The 12693-nt window shown below is 38.0% G+C and overlaps 1 protein-coding gene across 1 annotated transcript; it reads right to left on the bottom strand.

The window, feature by feature from the left end:
* Nucleotides 1–467: 467 nt before the first annotated feature.
* Nucleotides 468–12476, bottom strand: LOC140137013 (sodium- and chloride-dependent glycine transporter 1-like). The gene is made up of 15 exons (XM_072158674.1): nt 12396–12476; nt 11552–11696; nt 10805–10936; nt 10107–10476; nt 8630–8762; nt 8022–8156; nt 7200–7303; nt 6708–6832; nt 5416–5528; nt 4215–4343; nt 3293–3508; nt 2951–3115; nt 2515–2856; nt 1509–1678; nt 468–495 (listed from the first exon to the last, which is right to left on the bottom strand). Exons 1-15 carry the CDS (start codon nt 12474–12476, stop codon nt 468–470), a joined length of 2388 nt encoding a protein of 795 aa, XP_072014775.1.
* Between the last annotated feature and the right edge of the window lie 217 nt (nt 12477–12693).

Genomic DNA, 12693 nt, shown 5'->3' with positions numbered 1-12693 from the left:
GCCCCTTTCAAATGTCGAGCCAAAGTGCAGGCCCTATGGAGGGTGGGCAAAGCGGGGGCAAGGGGTGGGGGTAAGCCAACTTTTAAGGGGGAAAACTTAGATATCAGGGCAGCCAGCATCCCACAGGGGGAAAGGGGGCAAGACTTCTCACGGCGGAGGGGACTGATGCCCCCCTTTACCCTCTGGCTACGCCACTGGGACTAGAACTCGGCCCTTACGACTAGAGAAAAGTCCCCTAAACATTAACATGCTTTTAATTTGATAACAAAATGCGGCCTTACCTTCATGTAAGGATTACGAAATTTTTATGTCCTTAACCCTAACCCTATTATATACCACTAACCCCACCCTAAACCCTAAACCCTAAAACCAAACCTTAGAATTCGTGATAATCCTTACATGAAGGTAGAACCAAAAATGCGGACGACCTAACATATTGGGTAACTTATACCTATACTTAACCGTACTTAACTTAACTTAGGTGCAATACAAAAGCTGTTTAAGAAAAGTACAAACTTAAAGATGACATTCAGATATACCGTAAAACCTCGTCTACAAGCATATATAATGTTTTTTATGACAGCTAAATTAATTTGAAACAAGAGTAAATATGCTAATACAATAGATTTGTCCTAAAATAATACTTGTTTATACATGCTTGGATCCGTAATTTATTTGCTCAAACTCCATAATGGCGCCTGGATTAATGTAGCTTTCATCAGAATCACTCTATATGCTTGTAGACGAGGTTTTACGGTACATTGATGAAAACCAATACATAAAAACCACAACCAAAAATATATTTAGGGCCTTAGTGTATAGCAAGAGTTCAAACACAAAGTCAGACAGTACACATTAAACGTGTTTTAAGTGCCTTTTTAAAACCATCAACAGTTTTGGCAGAGTGCGCTGAGGAAGTCAGTGAATTCCATAAACGTGGTATGTCAAAACATACGTGGCGTAGGGGTGGGGAGGGGTGGTACGATCCCTACTTTTGTCAGTCAGTCGGGGGAAATGTGAGGGGAATTATTGGGTTACCATTTACGGCGAGCGAAGCGATCCGAAATGATTTGAACAGTCGGGGAATCGAGACCCTTGGCCACCCCACCCCAAAACCTGTGGACGCGGCGCCACTTGTCTCATTTGAACTACACCTGCGGCTCAAATTCCGACTGATTCGATCATTATATTCCTCTATTCATTAGTTTAATTTACTAACAAAGATGATTTACTTAAAATTATATATTAGAAAATATCCAATTTTAAACCCGAGATTCTCAAAAACAAAACAAGCAGGTTTATAACGAAAGGACAAAACAATAAACAAAAAACAAACAAAACAAACAAACAAACAAAAACACCCCAAAAAATAAAAAAAAAAACAAAAACCAACCCCAACAACAACAAACAAAAACAAAACAAAAAAAAACAAAAAAACAAACAAACAAACAAACAAACACAAAATACTAGATTTGACCATTGAAGACATGGGATTTAGATCTACCAACTCATGTGGCGGTGGTTCTGGTCCATTTTCCAAATCATTTTTCTTCCTCACGTAGTCCACCTGCCCGCCAAAATCAGTTCCATGCATCCTGTGGACATCGGCTGCTTCCTGTCGATGATGACGTAAAGCGGGTCCCCATGAAGGCAGTGGGTTTATTAGGGCTCGAAAACGCTGGAAACAAGCATTAATGCAACACAATAAGGTTCAATTAGCTCTAAATGTATTCTGAAAATGGAAGTTGCCAATTCTAATATTTAGGGCTATAATAGAGTATCATAATTATTTTACGACAGATGCAGTTGAGCTAAAACTGTGCTGGGTTACACAACATATCTATACTATCAAAGGTGTATTTTAAAACTGGTATTTTAAAACTGGTGTATTTTAAAATACACCTTTGATGTCTATTCCCAACACGTATAAATCTCTTCATTCGCCATATCTATACTAGCTTTATCCTATACTGTTCGAACCCGCAACAGTCTCTATCACCCATAAATTCGATGACAAATGTATTCCATGATGTGGCATTAATTCGTTATATTATTAGCGAATCATAGATTACTTGTACCACTTGGATGTCTGATATGGATAATAATAGTAAAAACAAGATAACAACAAAAGTTATTTCTTGAAGTGGCACAGTGATTCTGTTACCCGGTATCCGTAAAGCACACCTCCTCATAGGTGCCCGGTATAGTCCAAATAAAGAAAGCCCAATCCATAGGAATAACTATGAGTGAACTAAGCATTATCATCCAACCTATAGCTTGAGTACTACTCACCTCCTCATAGGTGCCTGGCATAGTCCAAATGAAGAAAGCCAAATCCATAGGAATATAACTATGAGTGAACTAAGCATTATCATCCAACCTATAGCTTGAGTACTACTCACCTCCTCATAGGTGCCTGGCATAGTCCAAATGAAGAAAGCCCGATCCATGCATAGGAATAACTATGAGTGAACTAAGCATTATCATCCAACCTATAGCTTGAGTACTACTCACCTCCTCATATGTGCCTGGTATAGTCCAAATGAAGAAAGCCCAATCCATAGGAAGAACTATGAGTGAACTAAGCATTATCATCCAACCTATAACTTGAGTACTACTCACCTCCTCATATGTGCCTGGTATAGTCCAAATGAAGAAAGCCCAATCCATAGGAAGAACTATGAGTGAACTAAGCATTATCATCCAACCTATAGCTTGAGTACTACTCACCTCCTCATATGTGCCTGGTATAGTCCAAATGAAGAAAGCCCAATCCATAGGAAGAACTATGAGTGAACTAAGCATTATCATCCAACCTATAGCTTGAGTACTACTCACCTCCTTATACGTGCCTGGCTTAGTCCAAAATAATGAAGAAAGCCCAATCCATAGGAATAACTATGAGTGAACTAAGCATTATCATCCAACCTATAGCTTGAGTACTACTCACCTCCTCATATGTGCCTGGTGTAGTCCAAATGAAGAAAGCCCAATCCATAGGAATAACTATGAGTGAACTAAGCATGATCATCCAACCTATAGCTTGACCCCAAGGTGGAAATGGACCGTTGTATTGAGGCTCCGTCCAGCTGATAAAGTTGAAAGCTAGGATAAACTGCAAGGAAGATATGAGATGATGTGATAATAAAAAAAAACCGTTTGCGATAATAATGATATGTTTTTTGGCAAACCGCTTAAAAAGAGTTTGAGAATGTGAAATCGGTACAAATCATAATGCCATTTAGTCAATCATTCGTGAGATCACTGAGTTATGGGAAGAAATATGCCATACCAACATAAGTCCAGGAGTTATAACAACCCAGGAGATAGGCCAGAAGCTGAAACCTTTCGACTCCACTACTTTGTCTCCCATCATTGCCCTGATGTCATTCAGGAATCTCTTCGGTCCATAGAACCAGCAAAGACCGGCACACTCTGCTAAAGCAAACACCAGTTTATGGAAGTTGACACTGTACTGATCTATAACAGCCATCCAGTATCCACCAGCCTAAAACAATTACAATGTATAGAGATAAATAATTACGAGATGCAAGTTGATATCATTATACTTTCGATTTCTTTGTATATTTTCCCTTCACATGGGCGCTACCCGCCTCTCGCATTACGTATAAATTATATCTAAAGTCCGACAAAGTCCGAAAGTTTGTATGTGTTTTGTTATGCCAAGGTCTCACCAAATCGGCAATATCGGTAGTGGTAAATAAAATAGGTAGTAAAGTATGAATAGGACCCAATTTCCGATGTTTTCAGAGGACTCACGTTTTGAGAACCGATGTCATGTTCTCGTTATGTATGAGGATCTCAATGTGGCAGTGTGTAATGCTTACGCTTACACACACTACACCCACACCCCCTGACATACACACCCCCACCCCAACACCCAGAACACTTGATAAGTCATTTTATAGTTTCAATGTTGATACATGAATACAATCGAAGCGCAAATCGACAAGAGACACAGAAATATAGTTTCATCACTTCTCAGTTTACCAACGTATTATATGAACGGGAATACACATAATTATCATTAATGATTCGATATAAAGGGAGACAAGCTCCATTTCATTCAGGGCACAAGGCGTGTATTATAAGAGTAAAAAGAACTAAAAAACCCTTCGCCACCGGGTTTAGACCATTGTATATTGGGTATCTAGAACAAGATCTATAAAACTCAGAATTTGATACATCCTTACCCTGGTGACACAAGTAAAACCCAGAATGCAAAGTATTGTGCAAAAAGAGGCTGTTATATATGATTTGCGATGGCGAAGTTTTGGAAACATATCGGTAATGGCTGTGACCAAGATCTCCATCTGTACAAACTTAAAACAGAAACAAAAAATGAGACACAGAATATTAATTTTCAGTATTAATAGTAATAAGTATTATGTAATAGAAAAGAAAACGAGCAAGGTACACCAACTTGATGTGGGAAAACAAGTAAAATACAGACTAGACAATATGTAGGGGGGGGGGGGCAAAACCAGCAAATGTAGGCATAGGAAGTAGGCAAAGTTCGATAGCCAAAAATTACCAGTTCCAAGGATCACAAAAGTGCTAAACCTGCAAAAACAACAAGGATAAAGTATTTGCTGGTTTTGCCCCCCCTACATATTGTCTAGTCTTCTACATTTGCTGGTTTTGCCCCCTACATATTGTCTAGTCTTCTACATTTGCTGGTTTTGCCCCTACATATTGTCTAGTCTGTATTTTACTTGTTTCCCCACATCAAGTTGGTGTACCTTGCTCGTTTTCTTTTCGGTTGTTCATATTCAAGGTATCCTCTTGTATCATTTATTGATCCTTGATGTGTTTTGTGTCCTCGTCCGTTGGATTCACCATTACCCACTTTTTTTTATTATGTAATACTTAATAATATTTTAATCTTAAAAGTATTACAGTCCATGGAAGGGATGGAAGGATGTCACCAATAGGTGTTTGAATGGTGAGCGACACTGTGACGTACATTTCATTGGCTGCCAATTTTGTTTCATTTTTGTTATGGTCAATTTGTAATCGTCGATTTCAATATAATACTTCATTAAGCACAATTATTGTATTCTACATTATAATAATTCCAATAAACGTTCAGGAATGTTATTGACACCAACCCGACAGCCAATGAGTTGAAACTTTGCTTTCGGGCTGGACAATTATTGCAAAAGTATATGCCTGCTGACTGGCTGGTAGCAGAGTAGCCTGTTCAAAAAGACCCCAGTGCTTTGGAAAGGTAAATCTCCCTGTTGGGCTTGAAACTTATATTGGTTACCTTCTTTTAAAACTACGTAGCTAGTGCCAACACTTCTTTTAACGTTTGATTAAAACCACAACGACTTGATGGCAAGGTATTTATCATCAAAATCCTAATAACAATGGTCTGTACTTGTAACATACCTGACTATCAAGCCCCAGAATAATTAGCATGAAGAAGAAACATATTGACCAGAAGGGACCACCAGACATGCGTGCAACAGCTTCGGGGTACGCCATAAAAGCTAAACCAAATCCTAAATAAGAAAGGAGAACGCATACCGTAAAACCTCGTCTACAAGCATATAGAGTGTTTCTGATGAAAGCTAAATTAATCCAGTAGCCATTATGGAGTTATGCAAGCATATACAAACAAGTATTATTGTAAGACCAATCTATTGTATTGGCATATTTACACATGTATCGTATTAATTTAGCTTTCATCAAAAGCACTATATATGCTTGTAGACGAGGTTTTACGGTATTGTTGTTTCATTATTAGTTTATTATTACAGAATATTATGCGAATTATGAAGTCATTTAGGCAAAAGCTAATTCTACTATAGCCTACATGTACAATTAGCGGCACATAAAAGCTGCCCAAATCGAACAATAATTTGCCTAATATCCAAGCTTCACACTATTTGCCTGCACTAACCATAAGCAAACATGGCGGAGTCGGTACTCATTGCTTCTACCTCATTGGTACCAAATATAAAACATGCAAGATGTCTGTCTTCCAAGTAGAAACGAAGTATGAGTTATGTTTTTTTACTTGTAGATGCTGTGTTTTGACTTTGAAAGTAGACAGATTCAAAGACACTCGTCTCCTACGTATGCGTTTTGTAATATACCGTAAAGGTTCGCCTAATGGCTAATCCCTTAAAGGAGGATTTCGTGATCCTAGCATCCTCTTTTTATGACATTTTCAGTAGATATTCACGAAAAAGCTTATTCCCAAAATTTCAGTTGATTCCGATTTTGCGTTTGCGAGTTATGCATGATTATGTGTATTACACTGCTCCATAGGCCACTGTGTGTAATTTCGTTCTGGTGCGCCAGAACGAAATTCAAATTTGACGATATTTTTGCTAAACGAATTAATCTGCAAGAAAGTTTTGGTACATAAACATTATGTAGCCAGAGGTTTCCAGTGGTATAAAAATCTCAACTTTTTTTGAAAAAAGTGGGGATGAGGCTGGATCACGAAATGCCCCTTTAACATAAGTGGAATTTTAGGCACAACCTAAAAGTGCCCCTCGTAAAATTTCCACCAGCAAACAAAGGCACGGAACCTTAATCTTGGTGAAATTTCAGAGGAGGGAGCTCTCTATTTGCACATGAAAGTTACCTCAAGGCAAAGAAGCCTTAGTGCGCCATTAGGCCAATCTTTATGGTATTTAGAGATACTGCTCTGTCATGTCTGTTGCGCTTACCTTGTGAGACTACATTGTCGACCTCTTTCCCAGTGGAATGGGCCATGAACCCAATGATAGAAAAGATGACAAGCCCAGCAAATATACTCGTCAGACTATTTGCGACCGCAATCGCTAATGCGTCCCTGAAATTAAAAGTGAAGAATTCATACATTTCTCATGTTTCCTACATTGTTATAGTTCCAGATCCCTGCTCCAGATGGTATAGTTCCAGATATTGTAGTAGGAATTCCATTATAAGCGTAATGGAGGTGCTTAGTGGATTCGCTGCAAATGTCCGATTCACGCATTGACTGATGACTATAATCAAAGACCGAATTAAAAAGCCTAATTTGCGTCTGACGTCAGGGCAAAAACGCAATGTGATTAGTTGTTGACCTGCGCAATACGGCATTTTCGGTCTAGTTGACAGGACGTCATACGGCAAACTAGTCTTTTTAATTCGGTCTTGAATTATAACTGTTTATTAAACACTTTTACATTTTGCCGTACCTATAGCAGTTGTGATGGAATTTGTTATAAGATGCCATAGTGACAAGTGCGCCCGCTGCCACACCAAGGGAGTAAAAGATTTGCACTGCAGCATCCAACCAAACCTATAAATGTAAAATGACATATTATGCGTGGTGGAATTGTAGGAAGGCAGGCAGGTAGGCAGGCAGGACAGAGGTCCAAATATCAGTTCCAAGTTTCAAAATCTTATTGATGCTCCTCGGACCATCCATGGATTCTATCCAATAATGACATCCCGTCTGCTCGATAGCTTTCTTCCTGTTTATGCTTTTGCTTCGACAGTGCCACTGTTTGCCATAATACTTTGCAATACAAGATCTGCAACTCGCATTATGCGCTTCTTCATATGCACTCTCATTATGGAATGGAATGATCTTGCTGAGCTGAGAACATGTCAAATTCCATGTCTGATCCTTTTCGATTTCCCCATGTTCAGATGTTTATTCTTCCCTAATTTCAAAAAAATTAGTCGCCTTTATGCCACTATTGGGTCTGACTTTTTACGGCCGATAGTAATAGAGTTTCTGAAGGGTAAGTACTGCAGTACTTGCATTTGAGGGTTAGAATCGAATGTATACATCGTGTCCAGACACCTAGTAAGTAAATGAGTGCACAATAAGTAACTCATACAACATAAGGTACTTTCTGATGGACATGATTGGTTTGTTTCAGCCATTATTACGAGGGTTGAGCACCAGAAAGCCCAGAAAAACTCACAAAGGAATTCTTTGCGAGTTTTAAGGCTTTCTGGTTTTCAACCCTCGATTACTCTATCATTATGACACAAATATACGTACTTACCCTTGCATTTTTTAGATAATGCCATCTTGGTACAACGAAGAATTTGATTCCTTCTACGGCGCCTGGAAGCGTAAGTCCTCGGATGAAAAGAATTACTAGAATGACATATGGGAAGGTTGCCGTGAAGTACACCACCTGTCAACACAGACGAAGAAAACACAAATGGTATTGAACCGATTCAATAATTGCTTGATTTTGTTTTCTTCATGTTTTTGGTAATGTAAATCCATTCACTGTGTTTGGGAGCTTACACATTACAAAGATGGTCGGCTATCATAAATCGGTATAGATACCCAATAATTTTGGACAAGCATCCATCACAATTGTTGCATAGATCGCGATACTACAAGTCTTCGCATTTTCCCCATTGATCAAATACATAATTGACATTAAGTATAGAATATTTTTTCGCAAAATCCCAAGAATGGTCTGGAAAGAGACTGCATAAACCACAAGAGCTAATATTAATGTGTCTAAAGATGGTGTGAAATAACGGTTTGATACAAAATGTGCTTTCAATGAGATGGAGACTAAATTTGAGATAAACCTGGTACGAATCACCTAGTTGAACAAAAAAAAATCTCTGTCGTAATATTTTGTAGTTGTACCTTGCCGATGGAGTCGATTCCTTTGATCATACAGAGATACGTAACAACCCATGCAATGATCAGACATAATACTAGCTGCCATACCAGACCACCAGTGTCGTTCATTGAATCTGTTTCCTGTAATACTTGATACCTGATAATATGACAAAAGTTACAAAAGAAGAAAGTAATGTTACACAATCTGAAATTTACGACGCATATTGATCAATTTACTACAGGTTAGATGTACAATAGTTCAGACACTTGGATCCACAACATGCTCATCTAGGGGCACAGTTCTTTAACCCCAATACATTTGTAAATTCATTGAACCTTTGAAAATGTGGGTATTAAAACTCATACTCTGCAACTTGAGGTCAAATTTTGCACTATCATTGTTTAATTGAGGTTATTGAACTATGCCATTGAGATGAGGCCATTGTGGTCCATAATGAGAGAATACTTTTCCATTTCAATCGCAAATTCAAAAACTCCCTGTATGCATTTTTGAAATTGACTGTGAGTTTGTTACTGCGTACAACTCCCAATGAATGCCAACACTAACAAAAACGTTCAACGAGTATGTAGATACTAGGATGGTAGATTCGCGTCTCTTGAAGATTGGTTTGTATTCCTGCAAGTATGAAAACGGGACCATATCTGGATTTCACTAAGTACAGCGTATACAGCTATCTGTGGAATGTGCAGCGCTTTGCTTTTGACAGCTCAGATTCAATGATAAATTAGAAATTAGTTGATTTTTTGCTCGGGGTTTCGTGGTCTATAAATAGATAGATTACGAAATCACATCATCATCATCACTAACATCATCACCTTGGTCTGGGGCGGACATTTGAAAAATGAATTTAGAAGAGCAGTAATTAACGACACCACCTGCATTACATTCCAGATGTTAAATCTACATCATATGCAAAATGTGAGGAAAATTGAACGAGGCCGTTTAATTTTAAGGCCATTTGTCTATAACTGGTCTTTACATGAAGCCCTATGGAGAGAGTGCCCGTTGAGGGCGCTATAACCCCATTTTAGGAACAAAAATTTGATTAAAAAACCCCCGAATTTTCTAAAATTTTCAGAGTATGTAGTATGAACATGTAGAAATATAATCAAGTAGTTGCCCTACCTGCTCTTCTCCGAAAAAATAAAAGTCCAATACCTCAATGATAATGAAACCTAGGATCAACATCGTCATCATCATCATCCTCATTAACATCATCAATATCGTCATGAACATCATCATTACCACTACAACCACACCAGTAGAAATCATATATTAACTGCAACTCATCAGAAAAACAAAATATTTAAAACAAATTGTTTTGTTTTTATTAACGGTGCTCCGTAAATGTGTGCCAAAAATCACTTGCTCCCCCCTTTGACATGCCAAAAATTGCTTGCCCCTTTTGGCTTGCCAAAAACTTTGTACCCCAATTTTACCCTCCTCTAGGGATCATAATATTATTGCACAGAACCTTACCTCCAGTATTCCTCACTAGGTGTCACTCTGTCGCCTCTCAACGGATCTTCATACAGTGATAAGTCATATTCATCTACCATATCCGTATCATTTATACTATATGTATCGTAGGTTATATTATACATAGCAAGTTGGTCGTCGGTAAGAGATTGTAATGGTACACAGGAGCTATTCATTGCAATGATTCCCCCGGCAGCTAAACAGTCTTTAGGAAGATCGGAGCACAGGGCTGTGTTAAAGTTATGATTGCATCCAACCCACGGTAACACACGGGTAAATGAGACGAAGAAGTAATAGAAGCTATACATGATAACTACATTGTAACTAATACTGCAGTAAGCTCCTATTAGAAGTTGGCCAAAGCTCATACCTGTTTATGATCAAGTGTATAGAGAATGTTATCGGCTTATGGTGACAAGTTCATCGATATTTTGGGTTGTTCCCTTATACAAAACATGTGCACGAATTCTTCAAATAAACCCGTTTCAAACATTGTGGTCAAACTGCACCATCCCCATCATTAAGGACAATGTATTTCATCGGTCTCTTTACATCTTGTAACTGAACACAGCTCTTTTCAGAGCCATCGCTACATTACGCGATGAATTACACAATGAATTTCAGCTTCAAGTGAGGTATCATTAATGTACAACTAATATACAAGATAGAGTCATAAAACTCTATGGGAAGCAACTCACCTCGTATAAGTGGCATGACTTTCCAGCAGGTAACAGTTCCTTCACTACAGTATTGACCATGTGCAAGCTCTAGGAAGAACAGTGGTAAACCTGCTAGAGCCAGCATTATGCCATACGGGATCAAGAATGCACCTAAAAATAACAAAACATTAACATAGAAATAAAAGCAGGTATCAATCAGATTCTTTATTTCTTAATAATTCATGTGAGAATTTTTTTTTTGCATCTAGTATGACACTTAAGAAAGAGAGAGGGTGAGTACATTGATTTCAACTTATTTAAAATCAAGTGAGAGGCTAAGCTGACCAGTTGTAGTCCTACAATGTAAGACTCCTGCTCATGTTACTGTCCGGCCATCTCCTTGGGAAATGAGGATTTTTCAATGTGTTACTTTAATGTAACTGACTCTTTTCCAACGTCGCTGATTTTGAACAGCAAGATTGTTAAAATGCACGGTAAGGCTACGTGTACTTGGTCGAAGATTCGTCAGCGTTATCTCCTAGATTTCAGCTGTTAAGGCCTAGATATACTCGACATAAAAAAGGCAAGATAATTTAAATGAAAATAAGAAAATCATTAGAAAACAACAAACAAAACATTCATCTCATGATATTTAATGTTTTACTATGTTTACTAGTGAATATCATTATTTTCATCACACTAGAGCCAACTGTAATATGATGTGAATACATGTATATAGGTAAAAGTGCCTTTTTTTAAGAGACTATTTTGGAATGCTCGACCCACCTCCTCCATTTCTGTAAGCCAGATACGGAAAACGCCACACATTTCCCAAACCAACTACAGCACCCAGAGTTGCCAATACGAACTCGATTGGGTTCGCCCAGTTGCCACGTTCCACGTTCTCATCGCTTGGTTTTCCTTCCTCTTTCTGCGAAGAAAGCAACAGACATTTTATATTACTATGACAACGAACAACATCAGAAGATAAATGTTCTTTTATGTAATTAATTATGCAAATAAGGAGATGGGTAAAGATCTAACCAAGTTATCAATCTCATTTTACAGTTTCAGAGGGAATCTCTATAGATTAGTTGACCTCAATGTTTATCAACAAAGGCTAGGGACTGGTATATCGATATGCTTGATACTGCACTGTTCAGTAGCCTTATTGTGATGTGGCGGGTTTTTTTAAAAACACGAGCCCTGATCAAAATAAGATGCGCACGCATACTGCCAGGCAAAAAACAATGGAAATTGTAATGATGAGTGCGCATACTGCCAGACATTGACGTTAGAAGTCTTGAATCTCCCTCCCCCCACGATTAATCGAGCAATACTTTTTCTATCAATTTAGCCTTACAAATGGGTCTCAGAACAGGTTCGTATTTACTGGTTTACATGCACGGTTACTATATGTATCTTAACCGTTGGTCATGCAAAAATATTCAAAAACAGTCCACGGTTTTAGAGTGAAAAAATATATATGTTTTCAATACATAATTTAGAATTATTTGTCAACATTTCGTAATTACGTGTTATACCAACTACTAGTAACTACAAAAACATAGACTAAATGCAGCTAAATATAATTTTGGGTAAAACAAAAATAATCAAGATGCAGCATTACCTGTATAGTTTTAGCATATCCAGGAAAGTCAAATGGTTCAAATGCAGCGCTAAGCTGGGTACTTCTGCGTCGAAGTGCCATGATGGTCAGAAGGAATTGTTTCTCAGATATTTTCACGATGTGTAAATCACCAAAACCTACAAACCCGCCCTGAACACTGATCCAATACTCTTTAAACTTTCTAAAGCTTTCCAATATGAAGTTGAAATGTAAATAATGCCTGTTCTATTGCAGCTCATGTGATTGACCGATTATTTTATTTACACAATATGTGTTGTATACGCACAAAATATACACT

Source organism: Amphiura filiformis, chromosome 17 (genome assembly GCF_039555335.1).
Source record: "Amphiura filiformis chromosome 17, Afil_fr2py, whole genome shotgun sequence".
In the NCBI taxonomy this organism is placed as follows: domain Eukaryota; kingdom Metazoa; phylum Echinodermata; class Ophiuroidea; order Amphilepidida; family Amphiuridae; genus Amphiura; species Amphiura filiformis.
This window is presented reverse-complemented; position numbering and strand designations above follow the sequence as displayed.

What these genes read in the sequence shown, in the direction of transcription:
- LOC140137013 (XM_072158674.1), bottom strand. Translation starts at nt 12,476, where the DNA reads ATGGCACTTCGACGCAGAAGTACCCAGCTTAGCGCTGCATTTGAACCA. An exon ending in GTTTTACTTGTGTCACCAGG is followed by an intron (nt 3,509 to 4,214) that starts GTAAGGATGTAT and finishes TAATTGTTTTAG; the next exon opens with GCTGGTGGATACTGGATGGC. An exon ending in TACCAGGCACATATGAGGAG is followed by an intron (nt 1,679 to 2,514) that starts GTGAGTAGTACT and finishes GCTTGTTTCCAG; the next exon opens with CGTTTTCGAGCCCTAATAAA.